This window comes from Oryctolagus cuniculus, chromosome 3 (genome assembly GCF_964237555.1).
Source record: "Oryctolagus cuniculus chromosome 3, mOryCun1.1, whole genome shotgun sequence".
NCBI lineage: Eukaryota > Metazoa > Chordata > Mammalia > Lagomorpha > Leporidae > Oryctolagus > Oryctolagus cuniculus.
This window is the reverse complement of record NC_091434.1, coordinates 139049059-139072149: the sequence shown is the minus strand read 5'-3', so window position 1 is coordinate 139072149 and position 23091 is coordinate 139049059. Positions and strand designations below refer to the sequence as shown.

The 23091-nt window shown below is 49.0% G+C and overlaps 1 protein-coding gene across 19 annotated transcripts in view; it reads right to left on the bottom strand.

Moving 5' to 3' along the window:
* SRPK2 (SRSF protein kinase 2) overlaps positions 1 to 18089 on the bottom strand; it is a 289404-nt gene extending 271315 nt beyond the window's left edge. For 8 of the 19 annotated variants that reach the window (XM_051849698.2, XM_051849699.2, XM_051849700.2 and 5 more), the window contains exons 1-2: positions 8559 to 8603; positions 7934 to 7988 (exon numbers count right to left, since the gene is read on the bottom strand). In XM_051849698.2, the coding sequence (XP_051705658.1) occupies positions 7934 to 7988; positions 8559 to 8588 (85 nt within the window). In that variant the 5' untranslated portion in view covers positions 8589 to 8603. Of the gene's footprint in view, positions 1 to 7933; positions 7989 to 8070; positions 8225 to 8558; positions 8701 to 17871 lie in introns of those variants that run through there. The other 11 variants (XM_051849704.2, XM_051849706.2, XM_051849705.2 and 8 more) reach the window with 9 other exon arrangements.
* Positions 18090 to 23091: the final 5002 nt, after the last annotated feature.

Here is a 23091-nt window from a genome sequence, read left to right as displayed (position 1 = left end):
ATTCAGCAACTTTAAGAGTAAGAAACTATAAAGTACCCAAATGCTCATTAAGGTGAATAGATAAAATGTTTCTCCACGAAACAGAAATGCTACTTAGGAGTGAAAATGAATGACCAACTGGGACAGGCAACAACAAGGACAAATTTTAAGGGGGATGCACTGAGTCAAAAGAAAGTGAATCTCAAAAGGTTACATACTATAAATTCCCATTTCCAAATCATTCTCCAAGTGGCAAAACTGCAGTGATGAGGAACAGCAGTGGGGGAGGAGGTGGAGATAAAGAAGAGTAAAACTATTAAAAAGTAACAAGGAGGCCAGCATGGCAGCAAAGAGGATTAGGCCCTCTATGAGGCAACCCCAGCATCCCATATGGGTGTTGGCTCCAGTCCTGGCTGCTCCACTTCCGATCTAGCTCCCTGCTAATGTGCCTGGGAAAGCAGCAGAGAATGGCCTCTTGCATCCAGGCAGGGAACCCAGGTGGAATCCTGGCTCCTGTTTCAGCCTGACCCAGCCCTGGCTGTTGAAGTCATCTGGAGTGATTCAGCTGACAGAAGATATCTATCTGTATCTCCCTCCCCACCCCTTCCTCCTCCCTCCCTCTCTCTTTCTTCCCCTCTCTTTAATTCTGCCTTTCAAATAAATAAATCATTGAAGGGGGCTGGGGGGGTGGGGAGGGCAGCATTGTGGCGTAGTGGGGAAAGCCACCGTCTGTGATGCTGGTATCCATCCCTGTCCCAGCTGTTCCACTTCGACCCAGCTTCCTGTTAATGCCCTGGGAAAGCAGCAAAACATAGCACAAGTGTTTGGGCCTCCCGTACACGTGGGAGATCCAGGCGAAACTCCTGGCTCTTGACTTCTGCCTGGCTCAGTCCTGGTCATTGCAGTCATCTGGGGAGTGAATCATCTGATGGAAGATCAAACTCTTTAAAATAAATAAGTATATAATTTAAAAATAATAAAAAGATAACAAGGAGTTTCTTTGTGCTGATGAAAATAGTAATGCATCCTGTTTGTGGCAATGCCTAATCTACACAAGTGATAAAATTTGATACAACTACAAACAGTGTATGGTAAATACACTGGTAAATTTTTTTTTTTAAAGATTTGATTTTTTATTTATTTGAAGGAATTACAGAGGCAGAGAGAGAGAGAGAGAGAACAAACGAACGAACGAATGAGAATGGTCTTCCATCTGCTGGGACACTCCCCAAATGGCCGCAAAAGCCAGAGTTGGGCTGATCTGAAGCCAGGAGCCAAGAGCTTCTTCTGGATCTCCACGCCAGTGCAGGGGCCCAAGGACTTGGGCCATCTTCTACTGCTTTCCCAGGCCACAGCAGAGAGCTGGACTGGAAGTAGAGCAGCCGGAACTCCAACCAGTTGCCTATATGGGAAATCAACACTGCAGGCAGAGGCTATACCCGCTACAACACAGTGCCAGCCCATAATAAACTTGTTCTTAATAACACTGTGTCGGCGCCAGGTTCTGGTCCTGGTTGTTCCTCTTCCAGTCCAGCTCTCTGCTGTGGCCTGGGAGGGCAGTGGAGGATCGTCCAGGTGCTTGGGCCCCTGCACCCACATGGGAGACCAGGAAAAGGTACCTGGCTCCTGGCTTCAGATGGGCACGGTGTCAGCCGTGGCGGCCATTTGGGGAGTGAACCAACAGAAGGAAGACCTTTCTCTCTTTCTCTCTCTGTCTATAACTCTACCTGTCAAATTAAAAAAAAAAAATTAAAAAAAAAAATACTGTGTCAACTGCATCAACGGCAATGTTCCAGTTTTGACAATGTTCTACGGTTTTATAAGATATCACCACTGGGAGAAGCTGAATGAAAGGTACATAAAGAACTCTAATATTTTTACAACTTCTTCTAAGTAAAATTATCTCTAAATTTAAAACTTTTTTTCACTTTGGGGCTGGCACGGTGACACAGTGGGTTAAAACCCTGGCCTGCAGCACCAGCATCCCATATGGGCACTGGTTCAAGTCCTGGCTGCTCCACTTCTGATCCAGCTCCCTCCTGACGTGCCTGAGAAAGTAGCCGAAGATGGCCCAAGTCCCTGGGCCCCTACACCCATGTGGAAGACCCAGAAAAAGCTCCTGGCTCCTGGCTTCAGATCAACTCAGCTCTGGCTGTTGCAGTCATTTGGCTAGCAGATGGAAGACCTCTCTCTCTGTAACTCTATCTTTAAGGCTGGTGCCGTGGCTCAATAGGCTAATCCTCTGCCTGCGGCACCAGCACCCCAGCTTCTAGTCCCAGTTGGGGTACCTGATTCTGTCCCGGTTGCTCCTCTTCCAGTCTAGCTCTCTGCTGTGGCCCGGGAGTGCAGTGGAGGATGGCCCAAGTGCTTGGGCCCTGCACCCCATGGGAGACCAGGAGAAGTACTTGGCCCCTGGCTTCAGATCGGCGCAGTGCACCGGCTGTAGCGGCCATTTGGGGTGGGGGGTGAACCAACGGAAGGAAAACCTTTCTCTCTGTCTTCTTCTCTCTCACTGTCTAACTCTGCCTGTCAAAAAAAATAAAAATAAAAAATAAAAAAAGATAAATCTTTAAAAGAAATAAAGATAAAAAGTCAAAAAGTAGAAACAACTCAAATGTCCAACAACAGAAAAATGATAAAGAAAATGTGGTCTACCAACACAATGGAATATTACTTGGCAATGTAAGGAATGAAGTAGCAGCACATGCTACAATAGGAATGAAATTTCAAAACACTTTGCTAAGTAAAAGAAATCAGATACAAGGTTGCATATTACATGGTTCCACTTACATAAAATAGCCAGAGTAGGAAGACAGACAGAAAGTAAGTTAGTGGTTGCCAAGGTGAGGACTAAGGGAATAGACAGTAACTTCTAAACAGATGTGGGATTTTTTTTTTTAAAGATTTATTTTATTTATTTGAAAGTGTTACAGAGAGAGAGAGAGAGAGGTCTTCCATCCGCTGGTTCACTCCCCAGATGGCCACAACAGCCCGAGCAGGGGCCCAAGGACTTGGACCATCTTCTGCTTTCCCAGGCCAAAGAGAGCTGGATGGGAAGTGGGGCAGCCGGGACTAGAACCAGCAACCATATGGGATGCCGGCGCTTCAGGCCAGGGTGTTAACCTGCTGCGCCACAGCGCCGGCCACAGATTTCTTTTTGAAGTAGTGAAAATGTCATGAAATTAGGTAATAATGATGGCTGCACAACCTCATGAATAAACTAAAACTCACAAATTGTAAAACTCATAAATTTATGGTATATGAACTATGTTTCAATAAGTTATATAAAAAAATCAATAAATGAAAAAGACCATAAAAATGTTATCTGCATATACTTGTAGACAAGGCAAAAATCTATCCTAAGCTACCTGGTTTATCTAATTTGTAAGATTCATGACACTACAGTTTTTCCCTACTGCCTGTTTTTACAGCAGCACAATTCATAATCTGCAAACTGGGGCAAGTACCTGGCCTAGCTGTTAAGGAACTGGGTTGGAGTCTGAGCTCTGGCTCCAATTCTAGCTTCCTGCTAGTATAGACCCTGAGAGGCAGCAGGTGATGGCTGAGGTGGTTGAGTTCATGCTACTCACATGGGATACCTGAAATAAATTCCCAGTCCCCATCTCTGGCCCAGCCCAATTCTGGCCCTTGCAGGTATTGACAGAGTGAAGCCATGGATGGCAAGCTTGCTGTCACTGTCTCTCTCTCTCCCACTCAAAAAAACAATTAGCAAACTAAACTCACTATAAAAATTTAACAAGATTAATTTTTTAAAGATTCATTTATTTGAAAAGCAGAGTAGCAAAAACAGAAGGGGAGAGAGAGAGAAAGAATCTTCATCTGCCGATTCACTCCCCAAATGGCCACAATGGACAGGGCTGGGGCCAGAGTAGCAAAAACAGAAGGGAAGAGAGAGAGAAAGAATCTTCATCTGCCGATTCACTCCCCAAATGGCCACAATGGACAGGGCTGGGGCCAGGTAGAAGCCAGGTAGAAGCCAGGAGCTCTATCTGGTCTCCCATGTGGGTGTTTTGGGCCATCTTCTGCTGCTCTCCCAGGAGCATTAGCATGGGATGGGATGAGAAACAGAGGAGCTGGGTCTTAAATCGGTGCTCCAATATGGGATGCTGGCATCCCAGGCACCAGCTTAACATGATGTGCCACGGTGCCAGCCCCAGTACTAAATTTTTGACTTGGGACCAACATTGTGGCATAGTAAACTAGACCTCTGCCTGCAGCATCGGCATCCCAAATGGGTGCTGGATCGTGCTGGCTGCTCCTCTTCTGATCCAGCTCTCTGCTGATGGCCTGGGAAAGCAGTGGAAGATGGCCCAAGTGCTTGGGCCCCTGCACCCGCGTGGAGACCAGGAAGAAGCTCCTGGCTTTGGATCAGCTCAGCTCTGGCCGATGTAACCATTTGAGGAGTGAATCAGAGAATGGAAGACCTTTCTATCTCCTGTCTTTCCCTCTCTCTGTTAACTCTACTTCCAAAATTAAAAAAAAAAAAAAAAATTTTTTTAGTTAAAAATGTTTACTCAACTACATATAGAAATCTTAATTTTTTTCCTGACAGCTATAAATTCTGATCTACTAAGAGAGTAGCCTCTAGGAACAGGCTCAATTAATAAAAGCTCATGGAACTGAACTAAACTAAAATTAACGAAGAAGGGCAGGCGTTGTAGCGTAGCAGGGTAGAGGCACCACCTGCAGTGCTGGCATCACATGTGGGCACCAGTTCTAGTCCCAGCTGCTCCACTCCTGATCCAGCTCTCTGCTATAGCCTGGGAAAGCAGTGGAGGATGACCCAAGTCTTTGGGCCCCTGCACCCATATGGGAGACCAGGGGGAAGATCCTGGCTCCTGGCTTTGGATCAGCCCAGCTCTGGCAGTTGTGGTCAATCTGAGAGTGAACCAGCAGATGGAAGACCTCTCTCTCTTTCTCTGCCTATCCTTCTCTCTGTGTGTAACTCTGCCTTTCAAATAAATAGATAAATAAATCTTTAAAAAAAATTAATGAAGAGCCAGCTCGCATATACCAGGGAAGAATGACACAAATTGATCATATTGCACCAAGCCAGGCCCAGAGAGTCACATAATTCAAGCTTATCAGTCACTGTATAAATTGTTTAAAATTAGACCTACTGCTCCTTGACCTCCTCTAGAGAAGTAATCGAATAGCAAAACTGAATTCCAGTCCAAACTAACTGAACGTGCAACCTTGCCCTGTTGGAACCACCTGGAGACTACCAGGCTCCTGAAGTCCCTTCTCTGCAGGGTCACACCCTGCATTCTGAATGATGATGTCTCTCTCATTGCCCAAGTCCTACTATGGGCCAGTTTCCACTCCTATCTTACCCTCACCATCTGTTCTCCACATAACAGCCAGTGCTCTCTCAACAGAAATAAGATGCTGTCCCTCACAGATCTAAGTCTTCGAGGCCCTGCACACTCTGACTCCTGACTGTCCCAACAGCCTCAGTATCACTCCGGTCACCAGGATCTCTGCGTTCCTCAAACACTGCCAGCCCTCTCCTCCCCAGAGCCCACTCCTCCTCCTCCTCTCCAGCTTCTGCTCAGATGTCACCTCCTCAGGCTGCAGTCTAACACATTACTCACGCTGCGTCCCTTTCTTCAATGTAAAATGGTGACTGTCACAGCACGCACCTCTCCGGCTGCCCCAAGGTATAAATGCACGCAAACCAGCAGAGTGCCTAGCATGGTGCCCAACATCATCTACTACCATCATTACTCAACGTGCCCCATCGTAAATCCCTTGCTATCCATGCGCACCATCTTGGAATTATCTTATTTGTCACCCGCTCTGCGGTTCTCCCCAAAACCCTAGAGTGTCTGCTTCGTGAGCAGCTGTGTGTGCTTCATTCAACGCTCCATGACCACCTCCAAAAGATGTGCGGGTATCTGGTGAGTACATGACTAAATCACATCCGGTGTTTCTTGCAGATAATGTCTGGATTCAAAGAATAAGTGAAAAGCGGCAATGTCTCGATGCATCAGCTAGGGAATTGGCTGGTCCCTTCTTGCTAATTATATGGCAGACCAGCCAGTTCATCTCCTCATAGCTAGTGTTCTTTCCCTTAAATCGTATCACATGTACACAGTGGAAGGAACTGGGAGATTAACCTATGAGAGTGAAAGTAGAACATTGTGGATATTCGCTGACTCTTTATAAATATCCTACATAAATCCAAACTGTAGCATGCCAAAAACTGCTATTCACCACCATGAAAGTCATACCCTGAAATATTAAGATATAAAACACACTGAATTGAAACAAATTTTCTACGTGTACTCAAGTAAACCATGCATACTTGTGTATGGGGTACTTCATAAAACTCACAGGAAATGGAATTAAAGGTCTTTCAGTTCAGACAACTTTGAAGTCCTTGCAATTTTCCCACCATATGCTTTCATGAACGCTAATATGAATGCCTTATATGCATGCATTTCAAAAACTTTATGCATGAAACTTTTAATTCCATTTTCCACTTTCTCGAGTAGCTTCATATCTATTTATATATACAAATTCAATCATTTCTCAAACTGAGGCTATGCTTTTCCCAACTTCTATGTTTCTGAACATAACGAGCTCCGTGGAAATAAACCAATGCTCTGACAGCTGTGGTTAAAACTCAGTCCTCACTCACTCCGAATCCTCCCCGTTACAGGTCTCCTGACTTACAGGCTCAACATCACTGGTTCGCCAAGGGAAATCCCAAATGGAAGGCTCTAATGGACCTGACAGCTTAGCATTAATTTCTTAAACGCGTCTGAAAGTACCAGAAATCCACGCCTTTCGCCCTCCTGAGAATTCAACGTCCGACTTGACCCGGCGGTTCTTCAAGTGCCTAAGAAACCCCTTTCCCGCACTCGCGGGTTCCTGTTCAGGAAGGCATGGTCCAGCCGAAACCCGGCTTGCGGAGCCCTCCATGCACTTTGCAGTTGGGCTTTCCGCGAACAAAACACCCGGCCGTGGACACACCAGCACCTTCGTCACGGGTCAAGGCCGCGGCGAAGGACACAGCGACGGGAACGCCTCTGCGCCCTTCCCCGAAGCACCAAGCCACGGCGCAGAGTAGGTTTCGCTCCACACCCGGAGCGAGGCCCCCGTTCGGAAGGGGTAACGAGGCTCACGGCGGGCACGGGCACGGGCACAGCCCGGCCGGGCGGCAGCGGCGGCCCCAAGCCGCTCTCCGGGAAAGGTTCCCGGGCAGGGCCGGGCGCAGGCGGCGGCCGCGACGTCGACGCCCCCGGCCCAGGGCCTTGCAGCGCGCCCCGCCGCGCACCAAAGTCACGCTCGACCCGAGCACAAAGTTTGGAAGACGTACCCGAGCGCCGAAACGCACGGGTCTCAGAGCTGAGCTCGCGCCAGGGACAAGTCTCAGGAGATCCCTTCGACGCCCGGCTCGCGTGTGGGGCAGAAAGGCCGCGAGGCGGCCTCGCTGAGAAGGAGGCGGCGGCGGCGGCGGCGGCGGCAGCGACGCCCACTCAGACGCCCAGCTCCTCTTCCTCCCGGGCCCCGCCGCCCAGGTGCTAGCCGCGCAGCCGCCTCACGCGCGCGCCCAGCGCGAGGGAGCCAGGCACGGGCGCCGGGGCCCCTCCTGAGGAGGGCCTGCGACCCCCCGGGCCAGCCCGGCGCACGCCCGGCGCCTCCCCGCCGCTCGCCGCCGCCGGCCGCGGAGACCCGGTCTGGGGGCGCGGGCCCGGGGGTCCGCGGCGGGGCGGGCGCGGGGCCGCACACCCCTCCCCCGCCCGCCGCCCCTCCCCCCGGGCCGCCCGCGGGGCGCGCTGGAGCCGAGCGCCGGCGTCCCGGGGGACCAGCCCGCCCGCCGGCCCGGGGGACCCGGGCAACTTTGCCCTGCGCGGCCGCCGGCTGCCGCCCCTCGCCCCCGGCGAGGCAGGGAGGGGACCCCGAGACGAGCGCGGCGTGGACTCACTTTTTCGGATGTTTCTCTCTTTTCGGCCTCCGCTTTCGGGCCTGAATGGCCAGCACTAAGGAAAGAGAAGACACACATTAACGGTCGGGCCGGGCGGCGTGAGGGCCGCGAGGCGGGGGGCGCCGCGGGACGCTCACCTTTCCGGGAACTCATCGCTACGCGGCGGAAGCGGGGCGGGGGGCTTCGCGGCGGCGGCGGCCGCGGCGGCCGCGGCGGCAACGCGGGAGCCGAGCCGAGCAGAGCCGAGCCGGGCTGCAGCCTCCCCTCACTCCGCCAGCCGAGGAGTCAGAACCGCGCCTGCGCCGCCGCCGCCGCCGCCGCCGCCGCTCCCGCGGGGACCCAGCAAGACCCGCCCCCGTCCGGCCCCGCCCCCGCCCCGCCCCCCGGCGGTCCGGGGGGATTGGGACCCCACGCGCGCCCCCCACCCCGCGGCCGCCGCCGCCACCCACCCGTGGCGAGAGGACTACCGCCCTCTAGGCCTGTCTCGCCCACGGCCTCGCCCGCCCCGGTCCGCGGCCCAGGCTGCCGCCTCCTGCGCCCTTGCGGCGGGCGCGGGGCCGCCCATCGCGCTCGGCCCCCGGCCCGCCGACCCTCCCTCGCCAGCCAAAGCCCCTGCCCGCCGCACCCCGGCCGGTCGCGCTGGCCGCCTGTCCATGCGCCCGTCGGTGCCCGGCGCCTCCGCGGGGCTCACACCACCTCTCTTCCCGCGGCCTCTTCTCCCCCTTGGCTCCTCTACATCCTTGCATCCCCATGAGCGCCGCTTCCTCCAATCCGGCGCGCGTGGAAAGGGCACAGGACCAAGAACCGGGAGCCCTGGGCCCTAGGTTTGCAGTGTGACCTTGGCAAAGTCGTTTTCTCTCCCCACCCCACCGCACCCCTTCACCCGCCCCTCAGAATTGGGTTAAGTTTAAGGGATGAAAAGATCCACAGAGCGTTGACAAATAGGATGCGGCTTCTGCACGTGAATTGAAGCCCAGTCCGGTGAGGAACGTGTTAGCCTAACAAAGAACTGCACCAAGTAGTTCTGGTCTCCATCTTAAAAGAAGGCCATGAAGTCCTCCGGAGGTCCAACCGTTTAACCAGTCAGGATCCGAATTCAGGTCTGGCGGCTCCAAACCCGGTCCACCTTACCAGACTGCCTAGTCTACAGGCGGGAATCAAGTCGATGATGACACAAATTTAACCGCAGTGCTCCCATAGTGATTTAAATCATTACAATCGTTTTGAAAAAATAGGCATCCTGGCCATTGACTCTCTCCCCGGTCACACAACTGGATCCTGAACTAACGGAAGTAGCTTATCTTACCCCAAAGATGTTAAACCCAAGAACAAGACCAAAATAAAAACATTGCTTGAATTTTGAAAAGCTTTAGATTCCTGCAACTTTTTCTTTTCCAAAGTATCAAACCTACAGAAAAGGCGCAAGAAAATATAATGAACAGCCATACGAACCCATAATCACCAATATTTAAAATTTCACCACATTTGCTTTCTGTACCCTTTATCCCCAAATATTTCAATGGGTTTCTACTGAGGATAAAGATGTTCTCCTACATAATCAGAATTCCATTATCACTCCAAGACAATTTAACACTGATGCAGTATGATTATCTGTAATATACAGGCCATATGTGAATTTTCAAAATGGCCCTCTTATTAGCCCTTTTAGTTGATTTTTTTTCCAACTCAGGATACAGTCAAGGGTCTTTCATTGCATTTGGTTCTCATGTCTTTTTTAGCTCCTTTATTCTAGAGTAATCCCTGGTTTGGATTTTTTTTTCTTTTGTAACATTGACTTTTTTTTGAAGAATCCAGTTCTACTGTTTTGCAGAGTGTTCAATTCGTATTTGACTGCTTTCCTATGATTAGGCTGGAATTGAAAAATTTTGTCAGCTACACCCTATGGATGATACTGTACCCCTCTTAGAGCACCAAGTCATGCCAGCTTGTTCAGTGACGGTGATGTTATGTTTATTCTAATGGTTTCCCCATGATAAACATCTCTTTTTCCCTTTGTATTTAAAGGGTAGTCTGAGACAAAAGTATGCAAAGGACTTGAATGGATATTTTTCCAAATAGCCAACACACACAAGATGTCCAACATCACCACTAGTCCTTAGGGAAATCCAAGGCAAAACTACAATGAGAATACTTCACATCTAATAGGATGGCTATTTTAATGGACAAGTACTGGCAAGAATTTTGGGGGCTGGTATTGTGTTGTAGCAAATAAAACCACCACTGCAACACCAGCATCCCATGTGGGCACCTGTTGTTGTCCCAGCTGCTCCACTTCTGATCCAGTTCTCTGCTAATGTACCTGGGAAAGAGCAGAAGACGGCCCAAGTGTTTTGGTCTCTGCATGCACATGGGAGACCCGAAGAAGCTCTTGACTCCTAGCTTTGGCCTGGCCCAACTCCAGCCATTGGGGCCATTTGGGGAGTGAACCAGTGGATGGAAGATCTCTCTCTCCATAACTCTGCCTTTCAAATAACTAAGTCTTTAAAATAAAATTTGACCCTCAAATATTAGACACATCAAAATCCTTGGGGCCGGCGCTGTGGCGCAGCAGGTTAATGCCCTGACCTGAAGCGCCAGCATCCTATATGGGCTACAGTTCTAGTTCCAGCTGCTCCTCTTCCAATCCAGCTCTCTGCTATGGCCTGGGAAAGCAGTAGAAGATGGCCCAAGTCCTTGGGCCCCTGCACCCACTTGGAAGACCTGGAGGAAGCTCCTGGCTCCTGGCTTTGAATGGGCGCAGCTCTAGCCATTGCAGCCAGTTGGCGAGTGAACCATCGGTTGGAAAACCTTTCTCTCTTTCTCTGCCTCTCCTCTCTCTGTGTAACTCTGACTTTCAAATAAATAAATATTTTTTTTAAAATCCTTATACATTACTTGGGGGGGGCAGAGGAACATATAAAATGATGCAGTTCCTCTGGAAAAGTTTTATCAGCTGTTCTTATCATAGAATTATCAGCAATTCTACTACTAGGTATATATCCACCAAAATTGAAAATAGGTTCTTAAATCTTTCTCTATAAATGCTCATATGATCCTTATTACAATAACTAAAAGGTGGAATAAAAACTGTCTAACCAGGGCCAGCATTGTGGCATAGCAGGTTAAACCGCCTCCTGAAATGCCAGCATCCCATATGAGCATCGGTTCCAGTGCCAGCCACTCCACTTTCAACCTAGCTTCCTACTAATGTGCCTGGGAGCAGCAGAAGATGGTCCAAGTGGTTGGGTCCCTGCTACCACATGGGAGACCTGAATAAATTCCAGGTTCCTAGCTTCTGCCTGATCCAGTCCCAGCCCTTGTAGCTATTTGGAGAGTGAACCAGCAAATGGAAGGTCTGTTTCTCCCTCTGTTTCTCTATGACTCAGCCTTTCAAATAAATAAATAGATCTTTTTTTAAAAAAATGGTTAACTAGGCCGGCGCCATGGCTCAATAGGCTAATCCTCCGCCTTGCGGCGCTGGCACACCAGGTTCTAGTCCCGGTTGGGGCGCCAGATTCTGTCCTGGTTGCCCCCTTCCAGGCCAGCTCTCTGCTATGGCTCGGAAGTGCAGTGGAGGATGGCCCAAGTGCTTGGGCCCTGTAACCTCATGGGAGACCAGGAAAAACACCTAGCTCCTGCCATCGGATCAGCGCGATGCGCTGGCCGCAGCGCGCCGGCCACGGCGGCCATTGGAGGGTGAACCAACGGCAAAAGGAAGACCTTTCTGTCTGTCTCTCTCTCTCACTGTCCACTCTGCCTGTCAAAAAAGAAAAAAAAAAAAATGGTTAACCAGCTAGCACCGCAGCTCACTAGGCTAATCCTCCGCCTGTGGCACCGGCACCCTGGGTTCTAGTCCCAGTTGGGGCGCCGGATTCTGTCCCAGCTGCTCCTCTTCCAGGCCAGCTCTCTGCTGTGGCCCGGGAAGGCAGTGGAGGATGGCCCAAGTCCTTGGGCCCTGCACCCGCATGGGAGACCTGGAGGAAGCACCTGGCTCCTGGCTTTGGATCAGCGTGGCATGCTGGCCATAGCAGGCATTTGGGGGGTGAACCAATGGAAAAGGAAGACCTTTCTCTCTGTCTCTCTCTTTCTCACTGTCTAACTCTGCCTGTCAAAATAAATAAATAAATAAATAAATATTTAACCATAGGGGTCGACGCTGTGGCACAGCAGGTTAACACCCTGGCCTGAAGCGCCAGTTCTAGTTCTGGCTGCTCCACTTCCCATCCAGCTCTCTGCTATGGCCTGGAAAACAGTAGAAGATGGCTCAAGCCCTTGGGCCCCTGCACCTGTGTGGGAGACCTAGAAGAAGCTCCTGGCCCCTGGCTTCGGATCGACGTAGCTCCAGCTGTTGCGGCCAATTGGGGAGTGAACCAGTGGATGGAAGACCTCTCTCTCTCCTCTCTCTCTCTCTCTCTCTCTCTCTCTCTCTCTCTGCCTCTCCTCTCTCTGTGTAACTCTGACATGCAAATAAATAAATAAATCTTTTTAAAAAGCTTAACCACAGCCGGCGCCATGGCTCAATAGGCAAATCCTCCGCCTAGCGGCACCGGCACACCGGGTTCTAGTCCCAGTCGGGGCGACGGATTCTGTCCCAGTTGCCCCTCTTCCAGGCCAGCTCTCTGCTATGGCCCGGGAGTGCAGTGGAGGATGGCCCAAGTGCTTGGGCCCTGCACCCCATGGGAGACCAGGAGAAATACCTGGCTCCTGCCTTCGGATCAGCGTGGTGCACCGGCTGCAGCGCGCTGGCCGCGGCGGCCATTGAAGGGTGAACCAACGGCAAAGGAAGACCTTTCTCTGTCTCTCTCTCTCTCACTGTCCACTCTGCCTGTCCAAAAAAAAAAAAAAAAAAAAAAAAAAGCTTAACCACAGATGAATGGGTAAAGTGTAGTAGTGTAGTGTATACATGCCATGGAATAATTTTCAGTCCTAAGAAGGAATAAAATACTGACATATAGTACAACATGGATGAACCTCAAAAACATTATACCAAGTGAAAGAAACCAGATACAAAATATCACATATTATATGAGCCCATTGAAATGAAAGACCCAGAATAGGCAAAATCACTGAGAGCAGATTGGTGGTTGCTAGGGACTGGGGGGAAGAGGGAAGTGGGGAAGCAACTGCTTAATGGGAGCCAGGTTTTATTTGGGTGTGATCAAAGTGTTTTAGAGCTAAATAGAGGTGGGGTGGCACAACTTTGGGAATGCACAAAATGTCACTGAATTGTTTACCTTAAAATGGTTCATCTCGTTGTTTGTGAATTTCATTTCACTTAAAAAAGAGTTCTCTGTGGGATAACTTTGAGACTGCATAGTTTTTCCCTAACAATTTTCGATGATGCTTGCCCGAATTAACTATGTCTTTAGTGGCTGTAGAACTACGAATTTATAATCCTATCATTCCACCTATATTAATCGGCACTTTTACTAAAGGAAAAGCTTTTATTTTTCTCTACACTCGCCTGTTTTTCTTGGTCTTTATTTTTCATTTTAGTATCAATATTGACAGTAATTACTGTTCCCCCTCCTCTTTTTTTTTTTTTTTCATGGTTAAATTGACTTGTATTTGACCAATTTTTCAGTACTTCTTTTATTTTTGGCCTAGCAAAATGTGTTCTTCCTAAGTCAGAAACAACCACATCTCCTGCCTTGGCTTCTAGTGGGTAATCAGGTGCTTTGAAGCCAATGAGCACTGAATTTGAAGCCAGTTTATTTCAAATAACTTTACGGAGATACAATTCACATCCCATATAATTCATTCTCTTTTAAGATTTACTTGTTTGAAAGGCAGAGTTAGAGAGAGAGAGAAAGAGAGAGAGAGAGAGAGAGAGAGAGAGAGAGATCTATCCATCTTCCATTCTTTGGTTCACTCCCCAAATGGTCACAATGACCAGGGATGGGCCAGCCTGAAGTTAGAAGGCAGGAGCTCCATCCAGGCTTCTTACACGGGTGGCAGAGGCCCAAGCACCCAGGCCATCCTCTGCTGCTTTCCCAGGCACATTAGCAGAGAGCTGGATCAGACCTGAAACAGCCAGGTTTCTAACCGGTGCTTACACAGGATGTGGGGGTTACAAGTGGCAGCTTAATCCACTGCACTACAAGGCTGCACTCCCTGCCCCACCCCCACCCCCTGTCATTCATTCACTTATAGTTCATGAAGTGGACTTTTGGCACAAAGCGTAAATGACCACTTCGGACACCTGCACCCCACTCCAAGTACAAATGCTTCCCATCCTGGTAATACTCACCCTGGAAGGTGGCAGAAGATGGCTCAAGTACCTGGGTTTCTGCCACTCACATGGAAAGCCCATATGATTCTATTCTCTCTCTCTCTCCCTCTCTCTCTCTCTCTCTCTCATTCTGTGTGTGTGTGTCTTTTGAATAAAATGAAAATAAACAAAACTTAAAAAAATTAGAGTGTGGAATTCAATTTATTCAGTTCACAGGGCTGTGCAACTACTCCCACAACCTAATTTTAAAACATTTTGGCCGGCGCCATGCCTCACTAAGCTAATCCTCCACCTGCGGCGCCAGCACTCCGGGTTCTAGTCCCAGTTGCCCCTCTTCCAGGCCAGCTCTCTGCTGTGGCCAGGGAAGGCAGTGGAGGATGGCCCAAGTGCTTGGGCCCTGCACCCCATGGGAGACCAGGAAAAGCACCTGGCTCCTGGCTTTGGATCAACGCGGTGCGCCAGCCGCAGCACGCCGGCCACGGCGGCCATTGGAGGATGAACCAACGGCAAAGGAAGACCTTTCTCTCTGTCTCTCTCTCTCACTGTCCACTCTGCCTATCAAAAAAAAAATTTTTTGTCTCCCTTTTAAAGGCGTTCCATATCCATTAGTAGTCATTCCCTACTCTCCTCAGCTTTCCCCTGCCCCAGCGCTAGGCAGCCCCTCAGGTAGTTCTGATCTCTGTAGACTTACCTATTCTGGACAGTTCATTTAAGTAGAATCATAAAATCTGTGGCTTTTCCTGACTGGCCTCTTTCACTGGTTTCTGCTATTTCATTTCTTTTATTTATTTACGTATTTAACGAAAGGTTAATATCAAAATGTAACATGACGCCCCCACTTTTTTTTTTTTTTTGACAGAGTTAGACAGTGAGAGAGAGAGAGAGAGAAAGGTCTTCCTTTTTCTGTTGGTTCACCCCCCAAGTGGCCACTACGGTTGGCGCATTGCAGCTGGCGCACGGCGCTGATCCAAAGCCGGGAGCCAGGTGCTTCCTCCTGGTCTCCCATGCGGGTGCAGGGCCCAAGCACCTGGGCCATTCACCACTGCCCTCCCAGGCCACAGCAGAGAGCTGGACTGGAAGAGGAGCAACTGGGACAGAATCCGGTGCCCCGACCAGGACTAGAACCCAGGGTGCCAATGCCGCAGGTGTGATTAGCCTATTGAGCCACGGTGCTGGCCAACATGACCCATCTTTTACATCATAGTAAAACAGGTTCTGGGACCAGCACTGTGGCACAGTAGGTTAATCCATTTTGTATCCCACATAGGCACCAATTGTAGTTTCAGCTGCTCTACTTCTGATCCAGCTCTCTGTTATGGCCTGGGCAAACAGTAGAAGATGACCCAGGTGTTTGGGCTCCTTCACCCATGTGGGGGATGTGGAAAAAGCTCCTGGCTCCTGGCTTCAGATTAGCTCACCTATGGCCGTTGCGGCCATTTGGGGAGTGAACCAGTGGATGGAAGACCTTTCTCTCCATCTCTCCCTCTCACTGTAAATCTACCTTTCAAATAAAAGATAAATCTTTAAAAAAAAATAAAACAGGTTCTTTGGAGAGGGGACATGGATTTCTCTGTTGAACACCGTTACTATACTCATTCTAAGGCATAAACATGATGAACAATTTCCTCGTATTACCACCGTTCCAACATTGCTATCCACTATTTGCCACCTCCACACATTCATCTATCACAAGAGGAATCAAATCCCCTTAATATCCCTTGGATATGTCTGCCACCATCTAATTTATCTAATTTCAAGGTCAATTTCAGTTTGGGAGGGTAGGCTTTGCTCAGCAAGCTCAGAGATTCCTTGAAACAGAATCTGTGGCCTTGCTATTTAATTTCTGCCTAACTTTGGGCAGGTTACTTAATTATAACATCTGGAAAACTGTAATAATACTAATACCAACCCTCATAGGCCAGTATGATAATAAAATAAGTAAATCTTCAATAAATAGTAATGATTAACCTTGGTTGGCTGATACATAACCAATCTGTTTGCCAGATCTTTTGCATTTAATTTTTCAATAAACACTCATCAGACACCTATAAAGTAGACTTCTAGTTACTAAATGCACAGCACTGCACACAGCACAAGAAAATTTCCCTGTTCTCATGAAGCTTACATTCTATGGTTAGAAGATAGAAAATAATATTAATATGTGAAATATACATTATATTTACTAGAAGGTGGTAGTTTTATGGAAAAAAAAGTTAGCAACTTATAGGGAAGATGGGCTGGGAAGTCCTAAGTGAGAAAGTAACAATAAATTAAAGATCTTCCTGAAACATGCAACAAATTGATGAACTGGAGATGGCTGTGACAAGTGAAACAAGCTGGAACAAGTGACACATTTTCTCTCATGTGCAGAAGTGTTTTGTAAGAAAACATGTGTGTATGTGTTTGTGTTCAGTATGAATTTAAAATAATGATGACCAGGGCAGGTGTTTGGCCTAGTGGCTAAGACTCCAGTTGGGACACTTGCATCCCTGGGTTTGAGTCCTGGCTCTGGATCTGAGTGCCCAGGTACTCTGATAATAGGATTCAGGTGTCCCAAGTGGCATTTTAACTGCCTCGCCAAATGCCTGCCCTCCTCCCCCATAGCTTTAGAACTAGATGCATTTTGGTCTCTGCAGATGACCAAAATAAGTGAGAAGCACAGTACACACATATCTTTCCCCAATCTGGTACAATGGAACTTAATTTTGACCAAATGTAACAGTTCTTGTAAAGAATGTTATAAAACCAAGCGTGGAGCCAGTGCCACGGCTCACTTGGTTGATCCTCCGCCTGCGGCACCAGCATCCCATATGGGTGCCGGTTCTAGTCCCGGGTGCTCCTCTTCCAGTCCAGCTCTCTGCTGTGGCCCGGGAAGGCAGTGGAGGATGGCCCCAGTGCTTGGGCCCCTGCACCCGCATGGGAGACCAGGAAGAAGCACCTGGCTCCTGGCTTCGGATCGGCTCAGTGCACCAGCCGTGTTGGCCATTTTGGGGGGTGAACCAACGGAAGAAGGGCCTTTCTCTCTGCCTCTCTCAATGCCTAACTCTATCTGTCAAATAAAAAAAAATTAAAAAATAAAAATAAAACCAACTGCACTGTGTTGTTGCCATGGAGCCACCACATCATGCTGCATCTCAGAAGGAGAATTTACACCACAGGACAAAAAGGTTCAACAGGTCTTCTGAATACAACCCATTTTAGGGTCCTCAGTGGACGAGAACCTACTTTCCTCTGAATAACTGTCCAAGGCTGTTCACTTGGTAGGAAAGTTTATATCTAATCTACACTTTCTCTGAAACACTCAGACTTGACCTTCACTATTTCCTGATGGTGTATTTCTCAATGCCACCAGCACCATCACAACAACAGGCTAACTGACACAGCAGTTAGTGCAGGGGTGGAAGAGCCAGACTTCCAATGCCAGTTCCGTCCTTAGCTATCTGGGTAAGTTTGGACACATATCTCATCCTCTTTGTGCCTCAGTTGCTTTATCTGCAAAATACAGTTCATAACATTATCTACCCTCTAAATGTTGTGAGGATTTAAGGAGTTAGTTCACATATAACACGTGGAGAAGTAGCTATGCACTGCATACACGTTAGCTGGTCTTAGTACACACTCACATTAAGGATTGTGTTATCTATTGTTGCTTAGCAAATCTCTCCCATATTTAGCAGCTTAAGACAGCAAACATTTATTATCTCACGGTTTTTCTGGTCCAGGAATTCGGGAGCCTCTGAGCTGGAGGGTCGAGATGTCCCTTGGGGCTGCAGTCATCTCAAGACTTGACTGAGGCAGGAAGGTGTGTCACTGGGATGGTTCATCCACATGGCTGTCAGCGGGCCTCAGCTCCCTGCTGGCTGCGGCAGAGGCCTCACTTCCTTACTGCCTGCACCTTCTCCATAGGTCTGCTGGAGTGGCTGGCTTCCCCCAGAGCGAGGCAGCCAAGGGAGAACAAGAAAGAGACTGCACTGCCTCTTGTGACCTACCCTCTGAAGTCACAATGCATTGCCTGCTCCCCACATTCTGTTCACCAGAAACAAGCACAGCGCAGGTCCAAAGGAGGGGTGGGCCAAAACCGGGAGCCAGGAACTCCATCCAGGTCTCCCAAGTGGGTGCAGGGGCCCAAGTCCATGGGCCATCTCCTGCTGCCTTCCCAGGCACATTAGCAGGCAACTGAAACAGAAATGGAGCAGCCAGGACTTGAACCAGGTCTCTGATACAGATGTGAGAGTCACAAGTGGTGTTCATTGCACGGCAATGCCCACCCCTCAAAAGAGTGAAATTAAACTCAACCACTGGAAGGGAGGATTATCAGAAAGCATTGGACATATTTTTAAATCATCATGTTGGGTCCTTCCTTCTTTCCTTTAAACACCTCTGATTTCAAGTGAGAACCCTTTATAAAATCTCATTCTGTTGTTTAAAAAGTAGAAATAACAGGGTTTTCAGCTCAACATTCAAACAAAACAGAATATAGATGGATTTAAAAAAAATAATAGTTACAAACTTGTTGTAAATAAAATTCCATCTAAGACTTTAAATATGTTAGCTCAAAAATGACTCCTGGGGCTGGTGTTGTGCCGCAGTGTTTAAACACCACTGCCTGTGATGCCGGCGTCCCGTATCTGTGCTGGTTCGTGTCCGGCCACTCCACTTACAATCCAGCTCCCTGCTAATGGCTTGCAGAAAGCAGAGGAAGATGGTCCAAGTGCTTGGACTTCTAACATCCAGGTGGGAGACCTGGATGAAGCTCCTGGCTCCTGGCCTTGGATGGAACCAGCTCCCAGCTGTTGCGGCCATTTGGGGAGTGAACAAGCAGATGGAAGATCTCTCTCTCTCTCTCTCTCTCTCTCTCTCTCTTTCTCTCTCTCTTTCTCTCTCCCTCTCCCTCTCTCTTTCTCCCCTGTAACTCTGATTTTTTTTTTTTTTTTTTTTTTGACAGGCAGAGTGGACAGTGAGAGAGAGAGAGACAGAGAGAAAGGTCTTCCTTTTGCCGTTGGTTCACCCTCCAATGGCCGCCGCTGCAGCCGGCGCACCGCGCTGATCCTGGCAGGAGCCAGGAGCCAGGTGCTTTTCCTGGTCTCCCATGGGGTGCAGGGCCCAAGCACCTGGGCCATCCTCCACTGCACTCCCTGGCCATAGCAGAGAGCTGGCCTGGAAGAGGGGCAACCGGGACAGAATCCGGCGCCCCGACCGGGACTAGAACCCGGTGTGCCGGCGCCGCAAGGTGGAGGATTAGCCTATTGAGCCACGGCGCCGGCTTGTAACTCTGATTTTTAAAATAAATAAATAGGGGCCGGTGCTATTGTGCATCGGGTTAACACCCTGACCTGATGCGCCAGCATCCCATATGGGCGCTGGTTCGAGATCTGGCTGCTCCTCTTCCAATCCAGCTCTCTGCTATGGCCCAGGATAGCAGTAGAAGATGACCCAAGTCCTTGAGTCCCTACACCCATGTGGGAGACCCAGAGGAAGCTCCTGGCTCCTGGCTTCGGATCGGCACAGCTCCGGCCATTGTGGCCAATTGGGGAGTGAACCCTTGGATGGAAGACCTCTCCTCTCTCTCTGTGTGATTCTGACTTTCAAATAAATACATCTTTAAAAAAAAAAGGAAAAAAAATTTTTTAAAAATAAATAAAATAACATAAATAAATCTTTTTTTAAGAAATTACTCCTGGCCAGCGCCACGGCTCAATAGGCTAATCCTCCGCCTGCGGCACCGGCACACCAGGTTCTAGTCCCGGTCAGGGCGCCGGAATCTGTCCTGGTTGCTCCTCTTCCAGGCCAGCTCTCTGCTGTGGCCCGGGAGTGCAGTGGAGGATGGCCCAACTCCTTGGGCCCTGCACCCGCATGGAAGACCAGGAGAAGCACCTGGCTCCTGGCTTCGGATCAGCATAGTGCACTGGCCGTGGTGGCCGTTGGAGGGTGAACCAACGGCAAAGGAAGACCTTTCTGTCTCTCTCACTGTCCACTCTGCCTGTCAAAAAAAAAAAAAAAAAAAAAAGAAAAGAAAAAAGAAATTACTCCTAAAGATTTTTTCCCAGGGCTGTACTAGGATGGATTTGGAAATTTGACTAATACTCTAACAAATATGGAATGCTAGGAATACGTTAAAATCAAAGCTGTTATTGGTAAAAGCACTTTGGAAACTTTTTGACAACATTGCACATCTAATTTCCAGAATTTTAGAACAAAAGTCAATAAACTCTGAACTATTGCAATTTTTAAATTTTTATTTATTTATTTTATTTGAAAGACAGAGTGCTCCCATCCACTAGTTCACTCCCCAAATGTCCTCAATAGTCAGCCAGAATTGGGACAGGCCCAAGCCAGGAACCAGATACTCATGAAACAGACCCATAGGGGGCCGGCGCCGCGGCTCACTAGGCTAATCCTCCGCCTAGCTGCGCCGGCACACCAGGTTCTAGTCACGGTCAGGGCGCTGGATTCTGTCCCGGTTGCCCCTCTTCCAGGCTAGCTCTCTGCTGTGGCCCGGGAAGGCAGTGGGGGATGGCCCAAGTGCTTGGGCCCTGCACCCCATGGGAGACCAGGAAAAGCACCTGGCTCCTGGCTCCTGCCATCGGATCAGCGCGGTGCACTGGCCCCGGCGGCCATTGGAGGGTGAACCAACGGCAAAGGAAGACCTTTCTCTCTGTCTCTCTCTCTCACTGTCCACTCTGCCTGTCAAAAAAAAAAAAAAAGAAAAAAAAAAAGAAAAAGAAAAAAGAAACAGACCCATAGGGCAGCACTGTAGCATAGCGGGTAAAACCACCGCCTTCAGTGCCGGTATCCCATATGGCTGCCAGTTCAAGTCCCAGCTGCTCCACTTCAAATCCAGCTCTTTGCTATGGCCTGGGATAGCAGTAGAAGATGGCCCAAGTCTTTGGGACTTTGCATCCACGTGGGAGACCCAGAGGAAGCTCCTGGCTTCGGATTGGTGCAGCTCTAGCCATTGTGGCCAATTGGGGAGTGAACCAGCGGATTGAAGACCTGTCTTTCTCTCTGCCTCTCCTTCTCTCTGTGTGTAATTCTGACTTTCAAGTAAATAAATAAATCTCTAAGAAAAAGAAACTGACCCCAGTACTTGAGCCATCACCTGCTGCCTCCCAGGGTGTGCACTAGCAGGAAGCTGGAAGGGAGCATGGAGCCAAGTCTCAAACCCAGGCACCGCAACATGGGACGTGGGTTTCCCAAGCAACAGTTTAACTGCTGCATCAAATGGCCGCCCCTCTACTCCAGAATTTTTATGCTCCAGTCTCAAAGAAAACTCCCATACTTGATGACAGGTGTTATATTCTGAATGCCTTTTTCAGTTCCTCGGCACACAATAGGTGTTATGAATAAACAAGAAAGCAAAGAAATTTAAACCTGTTATTTTGTATAGTTGAAACAATGAGAAACAGCCAGTTGATGTCGGTCTTACTGATAAACACAGCACAATACCACAGGGCAGCTGTAGACAGACGGGTCTCAGTTTCCACAGGTTGCTCCTACTGTCCTGCAAGATAAAGCTTTCTCCTCAGTCTGCTTAAATACATTGACACAGGAGCAGCCGCACACAATGGCAGCAACAGGGCTGCTGACGGCCTGGGGCAGCCTGTGGTCAAGGGAATCCCAGATGGAACTGAACCTTCTTGAGATTTATTCTTGGAGTGACTCAGGCTTCAAGCTGCACTTCCCACCTCCCCAAACCCCAGTGATGGCTCAAGAATCACCTGTGAACAGGAATCATGTGCTACTATAGTTTTAGTGATTTTGTGACTATTTTAAAATTTATGGGAAAGAGTGAAATTCAACAGCTTTTCCTTTGATTGTTGTATATTCTCCTTGCCTGTTTTCCTGCTGGACTGTGGTCTTTTTATTTGTTGAAATCTTTATTTAGTGGAGCCAATAAGCCTTTGACCACAATGTAAACTAAAATATTATCTCAGAGCCTAGCATTGTGGAGAAACCAGTTAAGCTGCTGGCGGGCAACACTGGCATTCCCATAGGGGCAGCTTTAATTCCTGGCTGTTCCACTTGCAATCCAGCTCCCTGTTAATGCACCTGGGAAAGCAACAGAAGGTGGCCCAAGTCCTTGTGTTCCTGCACCCATGTGGGAGGCCCGGATGAAGCTCCTATCTCCTGGCTTCAGCCTGGCTCAGCCCCAACCCCAACTGTTGCAGCCATCTGGGGAGTGAACCAGCAGATGGAAGATATCTCTATCTCTATATCTCTCTTTCTCCCTCCCCTCCTCCTCTCTAAGTAACTCTGCCTTTCAAATAAATAAAAGGAATATTTTTTTAAAATAAGTTAACTCAAAAAACAATTAATGTTTCTTTAAAAAATAGCATGACCTGCTTCACTCCACCTCAAACCTTGACAAATGGCTCTCAGTCTCCAGGGAATCTCTAGACCCTGCTGTGAGTTCAGGGTTTCTGTCTCAAGTTAACTGAGTTAACCGGGGAGACAAAGGAGCAACTTGCTAGATATCAGCATAGAAGACTGATTGCCATCTGGTATTTTCAAACCCACTCAAGAAAAACCAGGGCACGGGGCAGGGAGAAGGATAGTGAAAACAGTATTTGCTTTTGTTTATTTAAAAAAGAATCCAGGAGTCAGTACTGTGGGGCGATGGGTTAAGTCACCACTTGCAATGCTAGCATCCCACATCAGAGTGTCAGTGTGAGTCCTGGCTGCTCCACTTCCCATTCAGCTTTCTGTGAAAGTGCCTGGGAAGGCAGTGGAAGATGGTTCGAGTACTTGCACCCCCGCCACTCACGTGGGAGACCCAGATAGAGTTCCTGGCTCCTGGCGTCAGCCTGGCCTAGATCTGACTGTTGGGGCACACGTCCGGAGTGAACCAGCAGACGGATGATCTCTCTGGCTCTGCGCTCTCTCTCTCTGCTTTTTGAATAAATAAATAAATCTTGGGCCCGGCACT